Genomic DNA, 18,703 nt, shown 5'->3' on the forward strand with positions numbered 1-18,703 from the left:
CAAAATTCAATAATAATTGTAATCATCCTACTGTACAGCACAGGGAAGTATATTCAATATCCTGTGATAAACCATGATGGAAAAGAATATGAAAAAGAATATATACATGTATAACTGAGTCACTTTGCTGTACTCATAATTGTGGTGCACAGGCTTAGTTTCTCTGCAGCATGTGACATCTTCCTGGAGCAGGGATCAAACCTGTGTCCCCTGCATTGGCAAAAAGGTTCTTAGCCACTGTACCACCAGGGAAGTCCCTAAATCAACTACATTTCTGATCGTGGATTTACTTTAGTATTCTGTGCCAAGAAGGTTTATAGACAAATTACCACATGGTATTTTAGGTATGCCGTAGGAGACTGTTTTAATAAACTGCCTTTACTGAATTATAATTTACATATTAATATGATAAAACAGACTTCCCGGGTGGCTCAGATGGTTAAGCGTCTGTCTACAATGCGGGAGACCCAGGTTCGATCCCTGGGTCAGGAAGATCCCCTGGAGAAGGAAATGGCAATCCACTCCAGTACTGTTGCCTGGAAAATCCCATGGACAGAGGAGCCTGGGGTCGCAAAGAGTCGGACATGACTCAGCGACTTCACTTTTACTTTCACTTTCACATGATAAAATAGACCTATTTTAAATGTGTATTTTAGTGATTTTTTTTATAAATATATATACTCAGGTAACCACCACAACAATCACAATATAAACCATTTCCAACATCCCCCCTAAATTTTCTCAGACCCAAATATTTCCTGGTCCCCAAACACCTAACATCTTTCTAGCACTAGAATTTAGTTTTGCTTTCTCCAGACTATCACATTAAGGCAGTCTTATCATATATACTTTTTATGTCTGACTTTTTTCACTTAATGTTTCTGAGATTCATTTTGTTGCCCATCTATCAACAGTCCATTTCTTTTGTTGTTGAGTATTATCTCATTTGTGGACATACCATCTGTTTTTCCATTCACTGGTTGATGGACATTTGTGCCATTCTCAGTTTTTGATTCTTATGGAAAAACTGTCATAAACATTATGTGTACATCTATGTGTGAACATGTCTTGTCATTTCTTATGGTAATAAGCAGGAATGGAGTTGCTGATTCTTATGTTTAACTTTATAAGAAACTGCCAATCTATTTTCCAGATTTTACCATTTTACATTGCCTCTAGCAATGTAGGAATGTTTTATTTGCTCCACATTTTTTCAGTACTTGGTATTGTATTTTTATTTCAGCTGTTTTAGCAGGAATGTAGTGGTTTTTCAGTGTTTCGGGTTGCATTTTTTTTATATTTAGTACCATTAAACATATTTTCACGATCTTGTTGACCATTCATATATCTTCGGAAGACATAGTTACTGTTCCACCTCATATACTTGTTTTAAGGAGAAAAAAATAAAAGCATTTGAGTATGCTTAATATATGGTAGAATTCTGACTATAATTTTTTCTTTCTTACAGAAGAGGATAAATACAACATTTATTCTCCTTTGCTCTTCAATTATTTCCTGGCAGAAGGAATTGTCAGTGGCCATGCTTTGTTGGTTGCATCTGCAAAAGAAGACCCTGCTGACATTTTACAGGTATAGAATATATTAATTCAATATTACATTTTGAATGTTTCATGAAAAAAATATTGCTTATGTATATGTAAGGAAGATATATATTTGTGTACATGCAAACTGTGTTTAAATATGTTAATGGGACCTCACATGTCTTTTTTCTCTTAAAAAAATGTATCAGATTTATTTGAACATATGGTGTCATTTTTAGAGTCTTAAACAATTTTTTATCCTTTTTATCAGAGTGAGGAAATTTTAATAAGTTATTTAAAACTGAAAGTAAACAAAATTATTATTAAGTGATGATATGAGAACTTAATAAACTAGCTAGGTAAAGAAAAACAACTGCAAAATGTTGTCAGATTTTATGTTAACCAGTATTCCAAAGGTATAAGTTGGAAGAATGATACAGATATTGGAAGTACTCATTTATTGTTTTGAGGTTGCCAGAAATTATTTTCTTCTAAGAAAGAAGCAATAATACTAAAATATGTGATTAAAATATTGAGTAGGCCAAAAATTCCTTTGGATTTTTCCATAAGATCTTAAGGAACTTTTTGGCCAACCCAGTACTATGTCTTTTTAAGTTGAAGCATACTTTTCACCTCAGAGAAGGTAGTCATGACTTTTAGAATTATTAATTTCTTGGTAGAGAATAGGATCTTAGTTTAAGCCATCCTTTGATTAGACTTCATAATCTAAAGTCATTTTTTTCCCCTCAGAGGATGTTTTAATTTCTCTGTATAGTTTGCAAAATGGCAAATGAATAAGTCATTTATAAAAAATCTGTAGCATGACAAATACTAATTTATAATAACTGTCAAGAGACACCAACAAATTTCTACTCTCAAACATAAAAATTATTGTAATACTGAGGTCAAAACTAGCATGATTCTTTCATATGGGTCAGACTTTGTTTATCAGATTAAAATAAATTCAAGAGAAATGGAGAAGGGCATGGCAACCCACTCCAGTGTTGTTTTCTGGAGAATCCTCATGGACAGAGATGCCTGGCGGGCTACAGTCCTTCGGGTTGCAAAGAGTCGGACACAACTGGGCAACTAACCACCAAAGAGAAAACCTTTGTTTAATTTTCCAGATGATTCCCTTCTGGCTGAAGAGCCTGTTTTCCTTCATTCTTATTTCTACTATTAACCCTTTGTAATATTTTCTTTTTTATTTTCTGTTTTTGTTTCTTCTTTTGTTCCTTTTCCCTTTGACCTTTATCATTGTGGTCAATTTCCTAACAGTAGTCTGCTTGTGACAAGCAATGGAGTAAAGGCCAAAATCACTGTTGTAAAGAAGCTGTTATAGGTTCTTCACAGTCCATTCCACAATATACTGAGCCTAAGATTTTGTATCAGACATAGCTGATGTATAGGATTTATAGCTATATAGGAAATTTTTGCCAAGCCTTGGGCAGGAAGGCCTATTTCTATGTGGTTTTTAAAATGGTTGATTTTTTTTTTTTTTTTTACTTCTTCCCTCTTCCAACCTGTGTAATTGATGTTAAAGCCTTTACTATACTTCTACATTTTGCCTTAGAGAACTACCTTATTTTATTTGAAAGTTAATCCGTGACACCTTTATTAGGTACCTTGATTTGTACAGTTCAGTTCAGTCACTCATTTGTGTCTGACTGTTTGTGACCCCATGGACTGCAGCACGCCAGGCCTCCCTGTCCATCACCAACTCCCCGAGTTTACCCAAACTCATGTCCATTGAGTCAGTGATGCCATCCAACCATCTAATCCTCTGTTGTCCCCTTCTCCTCCCACCTTCAATCTTTGCCAGCATCAGGGTCTTTTCCAGTGAGTCAGCTCTTCGCATCAAGTGGCCAGAGTATTGGAGTTTCAGCTTGAACATCAGTCCTTCCAATGAACACCCAGGACTAATCTCCTTTAAGATGGACTGCTTGGATTTCCTTGCAGTCCAAGGGAGTCTCAAGAGTCTTCTCCAAAACCACGGTTCAAAAGCATCAATTCTTAGGTGCTCAGCTTTCTTTATAGTCCAACTCTCACATCCATACATGACTACTGGAAAAACCATAGCTTTGACTAGACGGAACTTTGTTGGCAAAGTAATGTCTCTGCTTTTTAATATGCTGTCTAGTTTGGTCATAACTTTTCTTCCAAGGAGTAAGAGTCTTTTAATTTCATGACTGCAGTCACCATCTGCAGTGATTTTGGAGCCCCCCAAAATTAAGTCTGTCACTGTTTCCACTGTTTCCCCATCCATTTGCCCTGAAGTGATGGGACCAAATGCCATGATCTTAATTTTCTAAATGTAGAGTTGTAAGCCAACTTTTTCACTCTCCTTTTTCACTTTCATCAAGAAGCTCTTTAGTTCTTCACTTTCTGCCATAAGGGTGATGTCATCTGCATATCTGAGATTATTGTTGTTTCTCCCAAAAGTCTTGATTCCAGCTTGTGCTTCATCAAGTCCAGCATTTCTCATGATATACTCTCCATATAAGGTAAATAAGCAAGTTGACAATATACAGCCTTGATGTACTCCTTTTCCTATTTGGAACCAGTCTGTTGTTCCATGTTCAGTTCTAACTGTTGCTTTCTGACCTGCATACAGATTTCTCAAGAGACAAGTCAGGTGGTCTGATATTCCCATCTCTTTAAGATTTGTACAGGTTATTATTAAAAGATTTCAATGTACTTTACATATCCTTCTTTGGAGTATGTGAAGGATTTTGAAGTTAGAAAATAATTTCATCAAAGTTTCTTAAGATATCTAGTCTTACATGCAAATCTTTTTTCACAGAGTTTATGATGTACTAGAAAAAAATACAAAGCTGGAGTCAAAAAACATAGACTCTTATTAATGTTGCCCTTGTGACCAAAAGGGAGAAGGAAATGGCAACCCACTCCAGTACGCTTGCCTGGAAAATCCCTTGGACGGAGGAGCCTGGGACGCTGCAGTCCATGGGGTCGGGTCGCAAAGAGTCAGACACGACTGAGCGACTTCACTACACTTCACTTGTGACCAAAATAGATTAATAAGGACCAGACTTGTCATCATGCCTGAAACAACTAAAAAACAGGACAAAATGTTATGAAACATCACATAATAAGGGACATATTACATACCTTTGAACATCATATAATAAAAGACAGTGATTGCTGAGTTATGCAAAATAAGCAGAGTAAACCCTGTAATTTCCCTAGCTTACTGCATGTGAAGTATCCAGGGCATAGTGCAGGTAGGAAGGACCCAGGATAAGACAGTCTTAGGAGACAGAGCTAGGAATGTAGAATTATGACCTTGTTATTGTATTTATCTGGAGCCAGTTATCATTTAAGGAGATACATATGGGTGCCAAGTAAGCAAGGGGAAGACTTGTAATTTAATTCTATATGTCAACTTGACCATGCCACAGGGTACCCAGATATTTCATCGGATATTATTCTGAGTGTTTTCTGTGAAAATATTTTTGAATGAGATTAACAGTTAAATTGGTAGAGTAAGTAAAGCAATTTGCCCTACCTAATGTGGGTGGGCTTCATCCAATCAGTTGAAGGTCTAAATAGAACAAAACTGCTAACCCTCCTCTGTGTAAGAAAGAATTCTTCCTGGGCTGCTTTTGAAGTTGAACATCAGCTTTTACTTGCCCTCAGGTTCAATCTGAAATATTAGCTTTTCCTGAGTTTGCTATCCTTTGAATTAGAATTACACCGTTGGTTTTCCTGGTTCAAAAGCCTTCAGATTTGAACAGAAATTACACCATCAGCTTTCCTGTATCTCCAGCTTGCTCTGCATATTTGGGGACTTGTCAGTCTCCATAATCTATGAGCCAGTTCCTTATAATAAATTATATTAGAGAGATATATATGTATGTATATATTCATGTATATATGAGTGTATACACACACATCCTATTCGTAGTGTTTCTCTGGAGAACTCTAATACAATTTTGCTGAAAATATAAAAATTACATTTAAAACCAAAGAAGGCATTTCACATTTATTAACCTACATTGAATGATTATCATCTTATCTTATATCTTGGCCAATTTTCCAGATAGTACACTGATCTCTTCTGACTTTTTGTACTCATATTTCTAAATATATGTTTTAAAACTATGTATCTTCTTTTATAATAAGGTATGAAAAAAATTTAGTTATGATATTATTTAGTTGCAATGGATGTTATTGTGAATACTGCCTTTTTACTTAAAGACTTTTATATCAGTCTTATACATGTATTCAACTGAATCTAAATAATAGCAATTTGATATCACTACTAATATTAGAAGTATATACATAAGCAAACTCTATTTTAACAACTGAAAATTTTACCAATCATTTTTTTCCTTGAATTCATATTTTTTTCACTCATTCCTCATAGAGTTTTGTCAGAATGTTATGTTTTATATTCAGCATATTTATTAATAACCTTGATAGTTTTTCTATAACAGAACTTTACATTTATTTTAATCCTCTTGTCTCAAAAGAATCTAAGTTTTAAACTCATTTCTTCTTGTTTCAATCACCATTACAATTACTGTTGCATGCAGTATATCAATAGACATAAAAATGTTTGTACTGAATTGCTTCGTTAAGATATATCAGTGCATGAATATTGCTAGAATTTCATGGACAGAATTTAGCATCAACTCTTTTCCTATTTTTCACTTTTGCAGATGTGAGCAGTTCATAGTTAAATAAAGAATAGAGAGAGTTATGTCATTGTATTGTTATTTGGTCGTTAAGTTGTGTCTCAATTCTTTGCAATCCCTGTGAACTGAAGCTTGCCATGCTCCTCTCTCTGTCCATGGGATTTTCCAGGAAGAATACTAGAGTGGGTCACCATTTCCTTCTCCAAGGGACCTTCCCATCCCAGGGATCAAAACCACGTCTTCTACATTGCAGGTGGATTCTTTACCACTGAGCCACCCTGTCCCTCAAATTATCCTTTTTCTTTTTCTGAGTAATGCACAAAAAAGAAATCACACTATGTCCATCAACACATATTATTTTAAGTTCTTTGTCTAACTTATTAGGTCCGCATAAAATTTTGCTGAAAACAAATGAAGAGAGGGTTGTTTCTCCAGTCATTAGAACATTCACATTTTCTGTACCAAATAAATTGTCTTTTTGTTCAGTGCTGCGGAGATGCCCCAAGTGCTCTGTGGCAACGAGAAGTAAACCTTTCACTTAAGTGAGAAAGGAGAGTAGGGAAAGGGGAACTTGTACATCTATCATTGGCACATTCTCTATGAGGTCATTTTTTCACTAGAGTATTTGTTTAAGTTGAAAATCTAGGAATTGATCCCTTAAAATTCTCATGATCAGATACCTCTTTGAAAGTCTTCATGTACCCCAGGTTTAAAGACTCCCAATTTTTGACAGTTAAAAGGAATTGAAACAAGTCATCTTACCTGATCCAGATTAATTTTTCTACCGTAGGTGTTTTTAAATGAAGAAAGTATTCTAATGTCATCAGATGTGTTTTACTTTATCTCATGCACTTAGAATATATTATCAAAAATAATATAAATACTCCACAAAAACCTAATGGTCTTAGACATTAGATTTACTTAACGTAACACAGCAGATTTGACACTGCATTTTCAAAGTTTGTTTCATTCTTTTATTTATAAGTAGCCTAGAACGAGTTTTTTTGTGTGTGAATAGCATTTGCTTTACATGACAATTTAATATTTATCAATAATGTATTCAGTGAAATTAAATAGTAAGTTAATCATAAAGTTGAGTGTCTAAGCCTCAAGAAAAATTTATCTTCTCTGATTTTAATGCCATTATTTGCTTTTAACTAAAATCACTTGTACAGATGAGTAATGTAATTAGTTAAAGGCTGTAAATGCTAAATAACATGCACACGTAACATTTCCATACATTAAAAAATTATTTAGTGATTCATTTTTAAATGGTTTTACTTTTGATTATGTTCTTATATTTCATGAAGCTCTAGTCTGAAGGTATGTCTAGTTTTTGAATTAATAGAATCTTCACTCATCAGTAATGTTGCTTCTCTTTTTTTATAATTTAAAAAAATGTTCATTTGATGGGAAAATATTACTTTGTTGCATGTTTCTTTGTTTATAGTGAAGCAGAGTATTTTCCCCATGGTCATTAGTTTTCTGCATTTCTTTCTTTTTTTATAATCAATTTTTTTCCCCTTTTTTTTTTTCCTCATTGCTCTGTATGAGCTCTTTACATATTACAGTTAATATCCCTGGATTATATAAAGGGTCCTTGTTTTGCACATTCTCAGGGTCTAAGTCCCTGAAGTTATAAGGTTGCACAGGAATATCAAATTTGCCAAAACACAAAGATAGCCACTCCTGGGCTGCCTTTCTATAAACGCTGTCCCTCCTCCCACATTCCTCACACATAGCACTAGCATATTTTTTCACCCTTGATCATTAGATTTTAATGGGTTGGTCTGTTCCTGTTAGCCATATGTTAAACATTCTTGAGTATAATCCAAAGCAATTTCTAATGTAGCCGAAGATGCAAAATTCCCTCAGATTGATCACTGTGATCAGGGAGAATTATTTGAATCCCATGCAAGTCTATTGGCTGATGAGAATATAGAATTCAGCCAGTTAACAAAGTCATGTTTTTTAAATTTGCAAACTTGTCATCTTCTCTTTCTTACATGTTTAATATATAATAGTAAAACAGTATTTGACTTAAAAGAATAATATGTCATTTTCAGTTTTTTGTAAGAAATTACAGAAAGTGTTGTTTTTAACATACATATGTCTAATGTGGTCCCATATTAGTGTAGTGTTCATACATTTAAACATAGGCAAAGCACTCTCTGACATAAATCACAGCAGGATCCTCTATGATCCACCTCCCAGAATACTGGAAATAAAAGCAAAAATAAACAAATGGGATCTAATTAAAATTAAAAGCTTCTGCACAACAAAGGAAACTATAAGCAAGGTGAAAAGACAGCCTTCGGAATGGGAGAAAATAATAGCAAATGAAGCAACTGACAACTAATCTCAAAAATATACAAGCAACTTATGCAGCTCAATTCCAGAAAAATAAATGACCCAATCAAAAAATGGGCCAAAGAACTAAATAGACATTTCTCCAAAGAAGACATACAGATGGCTAACAAACACATGAAAAGATGCTCAACATCACTCATTATCAGAGAAATGCAAATCAAGACCACAATGAGGTACCATTTCACACCAGTCAGAATGGCTGTGACCCAAAAGTCCGCAAGCAATAAATGCTGGAGAAGGTGTGGAGAAAAAGGAACCCTCTTATACTGTTGGTGGGAATGCAAACTAGTACAGCCACTATGGAGAACAGTGTGGAGATTCCTTAAAATACTACAAATAGAACTGCCTTATGACCCAGCAATCCCACTACTGGGCATACACACCGAGGAAACCAGAAATGAAAGAGACACGTGTACCCCAATCTTCATCGCAGCACTGTTTATAATAGCCAGGACATGGAAGCAACCTAGATGTCCATCAGCAGATGAATGGATAAGAAAGCTGTGGTACATATACACAGTGGAGTATTACTCGGCCATTAAAAAGAATACATTTGAATCAGTTCTAATGAGGTGGATGAAACTGGAGCCGATTATACAGAGTGAAGTAACCCAGAAAGAAAAACACCAATACAGTATAGTAACACATATATATGGAATTTAGAAAGATGGCAATGATGAGCCTATGCAAGACAGCAAAAGAGACACAGACATATAGAGCAGACTTTTGGACTCTGTGGGAGAGGGAGAGGGTGGGATGATTTGGGAGAATGGCATTGAAACATTTATACTATCATGTAAGAAACAAATCGCTAGTCTAGGTTTGATACAGGATACAGGATGCTTGGGGCTGGTGCACTGGGATGACCCAGAGAGATGATATGGGGAGGGTGGTGGGAGGGGGGTTCAGGGAACTCATGTACACCTGTGGTGGATTCATGTCAATGTATGGCAAAACCAATACCGTATTGTAAAGTAAAAAAATAAAATTTAAATTTAAAAAAAACTAAAAATAAAATAAAGTAGACTGGATGGTAAAATTATGGTTAATAAAAATTTATGTATATAAATAAATACATAAAATACATTAAAATAAAAAATAAAAATTTATGTATATTCTTCATAATACTAGTACATAGACAAAGTTTTAACATCTTTGAGAAAAATGAAATACTTCTATAATTTTAAGTGAAATGTTAAATACTAATAGAGATAAGTAATACTTTCTCACCTATAAGAGTAGGTATAGATATTACGTATTTTCTACATCACATTCAGTTGGGATTTCAGTGTGCCCAATTCAGAGTTATACTGAAAACTTTCTTGCATCAAACAGCCCAAAAATGAATGATAGAAACCCAAGGCATTAACAGTGTTTAGAGATACAACATGGAGGGGGAGGATGCTATAATTGTTTAGTTTTAATTTTGTGATGTATGATTGGGGATTTCTAGAACCTATAACCAAGGCAAATATTGCTGGTACAAGAAAAGGGAAAAGACAGTCTTATAGACCATAATTAACTTAAAACTGTGTATAACTAAAAGACAAGTAAAGGATAAAAAGCCCCATCAGCTTCCTAAGATATGTTATATAACCACCCAGCAATTTATCCATCATCCTTTGAAAACATATTCATGCCTATTGTAGTCAAAGCTTCAAGAAGTCAGCAGTAAGATGTAACGCTGAAAAATTACACCCCTTAGAAAATCCTATAGAACAATATACATGATGTTGTTAAAGCTTTTAAAAACAGATATGGTAAGTATTTTGCAGTTAACTTTTTTATCTAAAAGAATCTTCTTGATCATCTCAAAATAGTAATGGTTATTCTCTGTGAAAACTTCCTATGGAATGCTTTCTAATATCACAAAATTACATTTTTATGTTAAAATATTTAAACATTTATCAGTATATAGGCTGGTTTTTTATATGAAATAAAAAATTATAAACACACTTGCACACCCAAACATTTCTTAAGAACTTGAAAATGCTAAAATTTCTCTGTAATATTCTTTTTATAATGTTTAACAATATGATGCTATGTGTTAATACTTAAGGAATTAAAGAAAGTAGAATTTCAGAAGTAAATTCAAAATGCTGTTTCATAATATACTAAAGTCAGTTTTAAAACTTAATTTGAATGTTTCTAGTGGAAGACAATGGCACCCCACTCCACTACTCTTGCCTGGAAAATCCCATGGACGGAGGAGCCTGGAAGGCTGCAGTTCATGGAGTCGCTGAGGGTCAGACATGACTGAGCGACTTGACTTACCCTTTTCACTTTCATGCATTGGAGAAGGAAATGGCAACCCACTCCAGTGTTCTTGCCTGGAGAATCCCAGGGATGGGGGAGCCTGGTGGGCTGCCGTCTGTGGGGTCACACAGAGTCGGACACGACTGAAGTGACTTAGCAGCAGTGATAACATGCCAGAGAGGTAATATAGGGTCAGGAAGCGATATCTAGTACCTAGAGCAAAGACTTGTTGCATTAACTTTTTGAGCTATCTATTACATACATTATGCACTGTCTAACACCAGCCACAGTTAGAACAGAGTGGGAGGCTAGACTGCATGTAAGAAGCTTCAAGGTTGTATGTTTTAGTGTGTACCCAGGAAAAGTACAAGCTTTCCAGCAGGAGTGCCCCACCTACCTTGATGTTTAGAAAAGGCCCACGGCATATGATATTTTTTTAACATCAAACATGTTGGTCGATAAATATTTCAAATGTAATATCAATTATGATGAAACTTCCCGTATTTGCTATTGAGAAAGTCATAATTGAAAATGATTATTTATAATAATCATAAGTCATGGAGTGAGTTTTAGTTCATTTAAAATAAACTTTATTCATATTTGATGAATTAATATAATAAAATACTTTGGTCACTTTTTTGCTTGGTAACAAAGTAGTGAAGTGTGAAAATTTAGTTTAATATCTTCAGAATTTTCTTTTATGGTCTTTTAATCCATAAGTAAAAGTTAAACTTGTATCTTGATCACTTAAAAGCATTATTGTAAACCTCAAAATATCAGCCCTTTACTCAAATATTGAACTAATTTGTTAAGATCTTATTTATTATACCTTGTGTCTTTTCCTTTATTTGATTCCTTGGTTTTAATTGAGACCAGAGGCATTGATTTAGAGTTAGATAAAGCAGTATTGGGCTTCCCTGGTGGCTCAGCTGGTAAAGAATCCATCTGCAATGTGGGAGACCTGGGTTCAATCCCTGGGTTGGAAAGAATTCCTAGAGAAGGGAATGGCTACCCACTTAAGTATTGTGCCCTGGAGTAGTACCATGTACTGTATAGTCCATGGGGTTGCAGAGTTGGACATGACTGAGCAACTTTAACTTTCACAAAGCAGTGTTATTTGCTAAACAATTTATTGTTTGACTTACTGATAAAAAGATTTGTTTTCCTTCTCTCAGTTTGGTGACGTGATTAAGTCTGTTTGCCATCCATCTGTTATTTACTGATCATGGAGCAAAAATTAGAAATCTAGTGAGCGGTCAGTTTGCTCTTAATACATTGTAGTACTGTCTGGTCTTTCTGAGTATGGAGAATACAAAAATGTCTCTGATCCAACCTATGCTTTTTTTCAGTGCCAAATATTGAAACAGGTATAAAAATGAAGTTAAAGAAACATCCGTTGGTTGACCAAATTTATCATTGAACATTTTTTTAATTTATGCTCATCTCCAAGTTGTAGTTTTATGATTCAAAACAGAAGTAACATATAATGTTATAAATAATTTAAAAGTTTTTTCTGGCCCTTCTATATTCTACTTTGCAAGCTTTATGCATGCTCAGCACCTTATACATTACACACTTTCCCACACGTTTTTTACTTTTTCTAGCCTGTATAATATTTAATGTGTGTCTTATCAAAACTAGCTTATCACTGTATACCTTTGTTCATAATATGACAAATATTAAAAGATCTTTGAAGGCAGAGCTATAATCAGAATATGTTCCCTTCTCTTCTTTGTCAACATTTTATTTGTTCAGAAAATTATTCGACTATAAGCTTTTCAGTGCTTACAACTCTGAAGTGCTAGTAGAGCCGGAAATTTGCTGTTTGACCCTAGGGCTTCACTCTTTTTTAATCCCTCCCTAGCTACTTGTGAGAGCTTATTTAAAATTCTGAGTTCTCCCCTGGCAGCCACAGTTACAGCTTCTTTGGCAAATTAAAAAGACTAAGAAAAAACATGCAAAGGCTCAGTACTGCTTCCAGTGACCTACATTTGTAGCCAGCTTTTAAAAGATGGCATGTGCCTTATTTTCCAACGAGGAAATCAAAGATAAGATAAAAATATAAAAGAAAATAAACCCACCTCTCTGTCACTGGCTCGTGAGAACATTTTTGATATAACATTGGAATGAACACACAGTTGGCCTTGATGTTTGTGCTTAAGTCAACAAAAGAAAGGAATTTTGCATGCAGAAAAGTGGCCTAAGTTATATAGTAAAATGCCACACTCTGTAACAGGATATTTACCCTCAAAAAGATGAAATATACTTGAAATCTGAGCTTAGATTTTAATTTCTGTGTGGCTGCTTAACTAGCTTCAGGACCTTGCACAAGTCACTTAACCTTTCATATTAAAATAGTAATAATATCTGCCTACCGTATTCTGGAGTTCCAAATCAGAAATGAAATATCTGAGGTTTTTGCTTTCTGAATCTTAAAGCATCTATTCCAGGCTTCAGATTTACTTTCAAAAATTTTATTTTGAACCCTTAAAAAATGGATGGTTGTGAATACTTGATGGTTTTGCTATACTCAAAGAAATGTTTAAATCTTGGAACTGTAATATAGGAGTTTTATCATTCTTGGAAAAGAAGTCATACAAAGTCAAAATTGAGAATATTAGAAAGAGGGTTCACTTTTCTTCTGAATACTTTTTCAGAAAACGTATTCAGCAGAAGGGAAAGGATTCAATTCTTTTGAGGGGGATAAATGTCTTGAAAACCAGAGCCATTCAAACTAAAAGAAAGTCAGCCTCCCAAATTAACATGCTGTCCCATTTAATGAAACATTAAAGGACACCATAGGAGCAGAGAGGTAGTATACCATCAAGGATCATAAATTAAATAGACAGTCTGTGAAGATTTATTATGTATGAAAGGATAACTCTACTGTTGAAAACACCCCCCCAAATAGGGCTATTTCTCCAGCTAGTGTTGGGGTGATTCTTTCAGTATTTCTCTTCTGATTTAAGTTTTGTTTATCAGAAACTGACAGGCAATTGCAGAAAGCCTTAGTTCCTCACATCCATCTTTTCACATTATGGTATATATTAATGAAATCACAGGCATTTGAAACATGCTGATTGTGGGTGCATACATTGAGTCTAAAAGTCTGCTTGATTTCAAAAACAGGATAGAGAGTATTAAAATGAAGACTTAAAGTGGAAGTAGAAAATAAATCTGAAACTATGAAGTATACTTCTCGCATTTAAATCTTGTAAAATAGACTATAACATACAGGGTGCTATAGAATTTTAAAAAACCTATTTTATGCTCTTACTCAGTTACCTCTACTTCTCAGTAGTCAATGAACAAAAAGAGAATGAGTTCTGTTCTACTAAAACCAAATATACTACAGAAAATAATTTTCACATTTAATAAAAATAAAATTATATCCAGTTTCATTTAGTGCCCACAATACCCTAAAGATTTTTGTTTTTGACATTTTCCAAAAGTTTTGTTTATTCTGATAAAAATACATAATATCAAATAAATAAAACTAATCACTTGTATGCTTCTGAGTTAGGAATTTAACTGATCAGGACCCTTTAAATGAAGATAATGCCTGATTCTGTTCCTAACTGAGATTTCTTTGACAATAGGTATCCATAAAACTTCGAAGTATTTCTTTTCCAGCAGTGTAAAGATTCTGTGACTTTGATTTAATAAATAATTATAAGATTATTGTCACTTTCTTAACTTTTAAAATAGCTATATTTAGAAATGTTTTAGACTAACAGTTTTTAGGATTTAGTTTATACTCAGTAAAGACATTTAATACTTAAAGGAAAAGAAAGTAACTTACTATTATTTAACTTGTTTGCTCAATGTAAAATTTTCATATGTTGTGTTTTCTTAAAGTGAGTTAATATACACTCTTATACAGTAAACATTTACTGGAAGGAGTTACTACATATGACCTCACTAACTAAACCTGTTAATACTAATGATTAAGTGGAGCATTTAGTCTGCTTTTTAAAACAACTCGCAAAATGTATTGTAATTAAGATATGTCCTATTGTAAGGACTACATTCTTCACTGTTCATTATTCTTTTTCTAAGTAGGAACATAATATAGGTAAAAATATACATATGCACACTTATGTATACCTAATACATATACACACACACAGAAGTTCACATTTATAGCAGTTACCTAATTAGGAACTCTCTTCACTTTAACTTTTATCTCTGGGTATGAGTTTTATTGGTTGTACAGTCAGAACTAGATTAAACATTGACAACTTTGAATATGTAAACTTGACTTTGTAAAAAAAAATCTAGAAAGGAAAACTCCAATTTTTATGAATAAAAATATTAATAGATTCCAGCAGTGCAATCTCACTTCTCTGTAAGTAAAAGCATAAAATTTTTATTTTAAGCTTCTTAAGATGTCTGAAGTAAAGAGACTGTTTTGAAGGAGTATATAATATAGATCTTACATTTTGATTTATAAAATCATAAATTCTGTATCTAAGTTGATGTATTAAGGAAAATTGGTAAAACTAATATAGACCTCATAGAGACTTGTTCTTAACAGCTTGGCAGTTATTTTTATATATATATGTGAGAAAATAATTATGGTAGCTAATATAAGAATGCCAAGAAACTCAGTACATTTCCTTTTAAACTCCTTTTGGTCAATAGCATCAATAGACAGTGTTGAAACCTCCGACTGCTTTGGTTTAGACTAAAGTACTATTTATGTGTCACCAGGCATACTGCTAGAACCTAGATAAGGAATTTAAATTTATGTGTACCTCATCTTCCCATTCTCACTACTCGATTTCAGTAGAACTCAGGGGTTAATACATGTCTAAATGCTTTGAGATCCTTCTGTGACTGGTACTCCTAAAAATGTGATGATTTAGAATGTAATATTTCTAAATGATTATATTTGCATTTAATTTGAAATTATTTTCACTTATTGCAACTCTTTCTCTTCATTTCTGAATACTTGTAGTGCAGACTTCCATATTCTGTTCTTTATGTATCCTTCTCCTTCCCTCTATCTTAGTCAAGAAAGTTGAGAGATTTTTCCAGTCTTCTCAGCACATTTCTGGTTCACATGTTAAAAAGAAACATGATAAAGATAAGGATGATAATGTGATGAGGATCAGTAGAAGAGTATCAAGACCACTGCTCTGATCCCAGTGGTTTCATTTTCTATTTTTCAAATCCATTTAATTAATGTAGTTTCCAAATCACAGACATCAATTTTGTCTGCTTATCTTTGGGAGTTTTGTATGCTTATATGAAAGTGTTTTTCACCATCTTGAAATATCAGTAATTTTGCTAAATTTATATCCAAGAAATGATATCTGAAATTGCACCAAGATATTCCCTAATGGGTACTGCATTTAGTTTGGTACAAGATAATTCACTAATTGCTAATCTTAAAATCTGTGAGTTTTAAAAACTTTTCAATGTAGCATCAACTACACCCCAAGATCTTCTGACTTATTCCATTCATCTATATTTCTGAATGCTTTTAACAATTAAAGTCACTCCTCCCCCCATAGTTTTGAATAGTTAAGTGAGGATAATGTGGAGAACATACCTTTAATTTGTAAATATTTGGTTTGATATTTAGACTATGTTTTTATTTAGATTATGATAACCAGTAATATCTTTGGATTTGTATCTCTTTCAAACTTTCAGAAAATAAATATTTCCTCCCAAACCTCCCATAAATCAACAAAATAATATACTTACTGATACATGGATAATGCTTAAGTAGTATTAATTATACAGTTACCAAAACCTGCAAGGATCAAAAGATTTTATTTTTAAGAAGGATTTCTCATGCTGCATGGATTATGTTGCTACATAATAGCTCAGTAGTACTTCTGCTGAATTGTAAAATAGCTTAGAGAGGAGTATGATGCCCATAGTTGGTGTAATGCATTGGTAATTAAGAGGGTGGGAGGTTAAGCTTCATTAACTGCTGAGGGATTGTATCTTGGGTTTTATTATGCCCTAGAGAACATAAAAAGTGAGAAGGGTCAAACTGTTGGAATCAGATTTTGCTTGTGCATCTGCCAAAACAAAGACCACAAAATAATAAAGCAGTAAGCACAAAATGACATGAATTGAAAAGGGGAAGAAATATATTTACAATATCTTATGGATAAGGATAAATGTTTCTGGTAAAAAAATAAAATATAAAATACTGGAATATACTTTGGTATTGCAAGTTTGTAATAATTTCATTTCATATAGCTTTTTTAAAAAATAGAGTAAATAGTTCTTTTTGTCTGAAAGTATTGCCAATTTCTATATTCTTGTTAATTTTCTAACTTAATGTATTTGATTAAAAGAGATATTTTATACTTTCCATACTATCTTCTATGTGGAACTTATGATGCCTGCTTTTTATTTTTATTTACTGATGTTTATGATCCTCATTTCCAAATATATGGGAACTGTAAGTACCACATTGTTAAAAAGAACCAAAAATGTAATATTCTTTCTCTTAGGAAGCAAAGATATAACAGCCATACATTGAGTTCTGTTGGTGCACTGGGTTAGAAATCAAGACTGGGGATTTTCAAAAATAATGAAGGTGGATGCTGATCTGTGATTGACGGCTATAATATTTGATTATTAAAGAACTTATTCTTAGCGTTCACTCAAAATAGACATTTTATCAAAACATCAGTCAAATTTTTTGTTTGATTAGATACAGGCATTGCAACAAATGGTAGAGATTACAGATACAGTGATCATCTCTGTTAGGGTCAGTGATTCGAGCAGGGTGGATCGATGATGGCATACTACAAAAATGTTAGGGCTTACAAATAAAACAACATAGTGTATGTAAACTCTTACAGAAATTTCTGAATAATAGAAAACAAAAAGACTAGAGTATTTCTTTTTTTCCAGAAATATCATTTTAGGTATATCTTTAAATCACTCATTTTTCACTTGAAGAGAACAGGAAAATGCATTTCATATTTTATATTCCTTCAGTTGCTCAGTATCATGTCATATTTTTAGTTCCTTTCATTTCTTCATGTTTAGTCCTTTTCTTTCTTGTTCTACTTGTTATTCTCTTCCCAGCAGTTCTTTTTTCCTAACAGCCTTATTAAGATGTAATTGACATGTAGCTTTAATATTTTAAGGTGTACAATGTAATGATTGGATATATGTATGTAGAATAATAGCAGAATAAGTTTAGTTAATGTCCATTACCTCACATTTAGAATTTTTTCTTGTGTTGAGAACTTGTAAGATCTACTTTCTCAGCAGCTTTCAATTATACAGTGTTGTTAACTATAGTCACCATGCTATACATTTATCACATACAGAATTATAACTGGAATTTATACCTTTTGATCACCGTCACCCGTTTCCCTGCTTCTGACAACTGCCAGTCTGTTCTCTATTATAAGGTCATATATTTTAGATCCCTCATCTAAATCAGTGTATATAGCATTTATCTTTCTCCATCTGACTTATTTCACTTAGCAGGATGCCCTCAAGTCCACCATATTGTCACAAATGGGAGAATTTCCTTTTATTTTTTTTTAATGGCTGAGTAATGTTTTATATATATGTATATATATATAATATTTTCTTCATTCATCTCTTGGTGGATATTTAGGTTGTTTCTATGCCTTGACTATTGTAAAATATACAGCAGTGAAAATGGAGGTACAGATATCTCTTTGATATAAGATTTCATCTCCCTCAGATATATACCTAGAAGTAGAATTGCTAGATCATATGATAGTTCTGTTGAGGAATTTTTTGAGGAACTTCCATACCATTTTCCATAGTGGCTGTACCAATTTACGTTTCCACCAACAGTTCACAAGGGTTCCCTTTTCTCCATTCCCTTTTCTCTACATCCTTCCCAGAACTTGTTATCTCTTTTTT

At 33.4% G+C, this 18,703-nt stretch overlaps 1 protein-coding gene across 1 annotated transcript in view; it reads left to right on the forward strand.

The window, feature by feature from the left end:
• Positions 1 to 18,703, forward strand: part of ELP4 (elongator acetyltransferase complex subunit 4) — a 237,646-nt gene that overhangs the window by 27,791 nt on the left and 191,152 nt on the right. Inside the window, exon 3 of the mRNA XM_052652866.1 lies at positions 1,469 to 1,590. Coding sequence (XP_052508826.1) covers positions 1,469 to 1,590 — 122 coding nt within the window. The remainder of the gene's footprint in view (positions 1 to 1,468; positions 1,591 to 18,703) is intronic.

This window comes from Budorcas taxicolor, chromosome 15 (assembly GCF_023091745.1).
Source record: "Budorcas taxicolor isolate Tak-1 chromosome 15, Takin1.1, whole genome shotgun sequence".
Lineage (NCBI taxonomy): Eukaryota > Metazoa > Chordata > Mammalia > Artiodactyla > Bovidae > Budorcas > Budorcas taxicolor.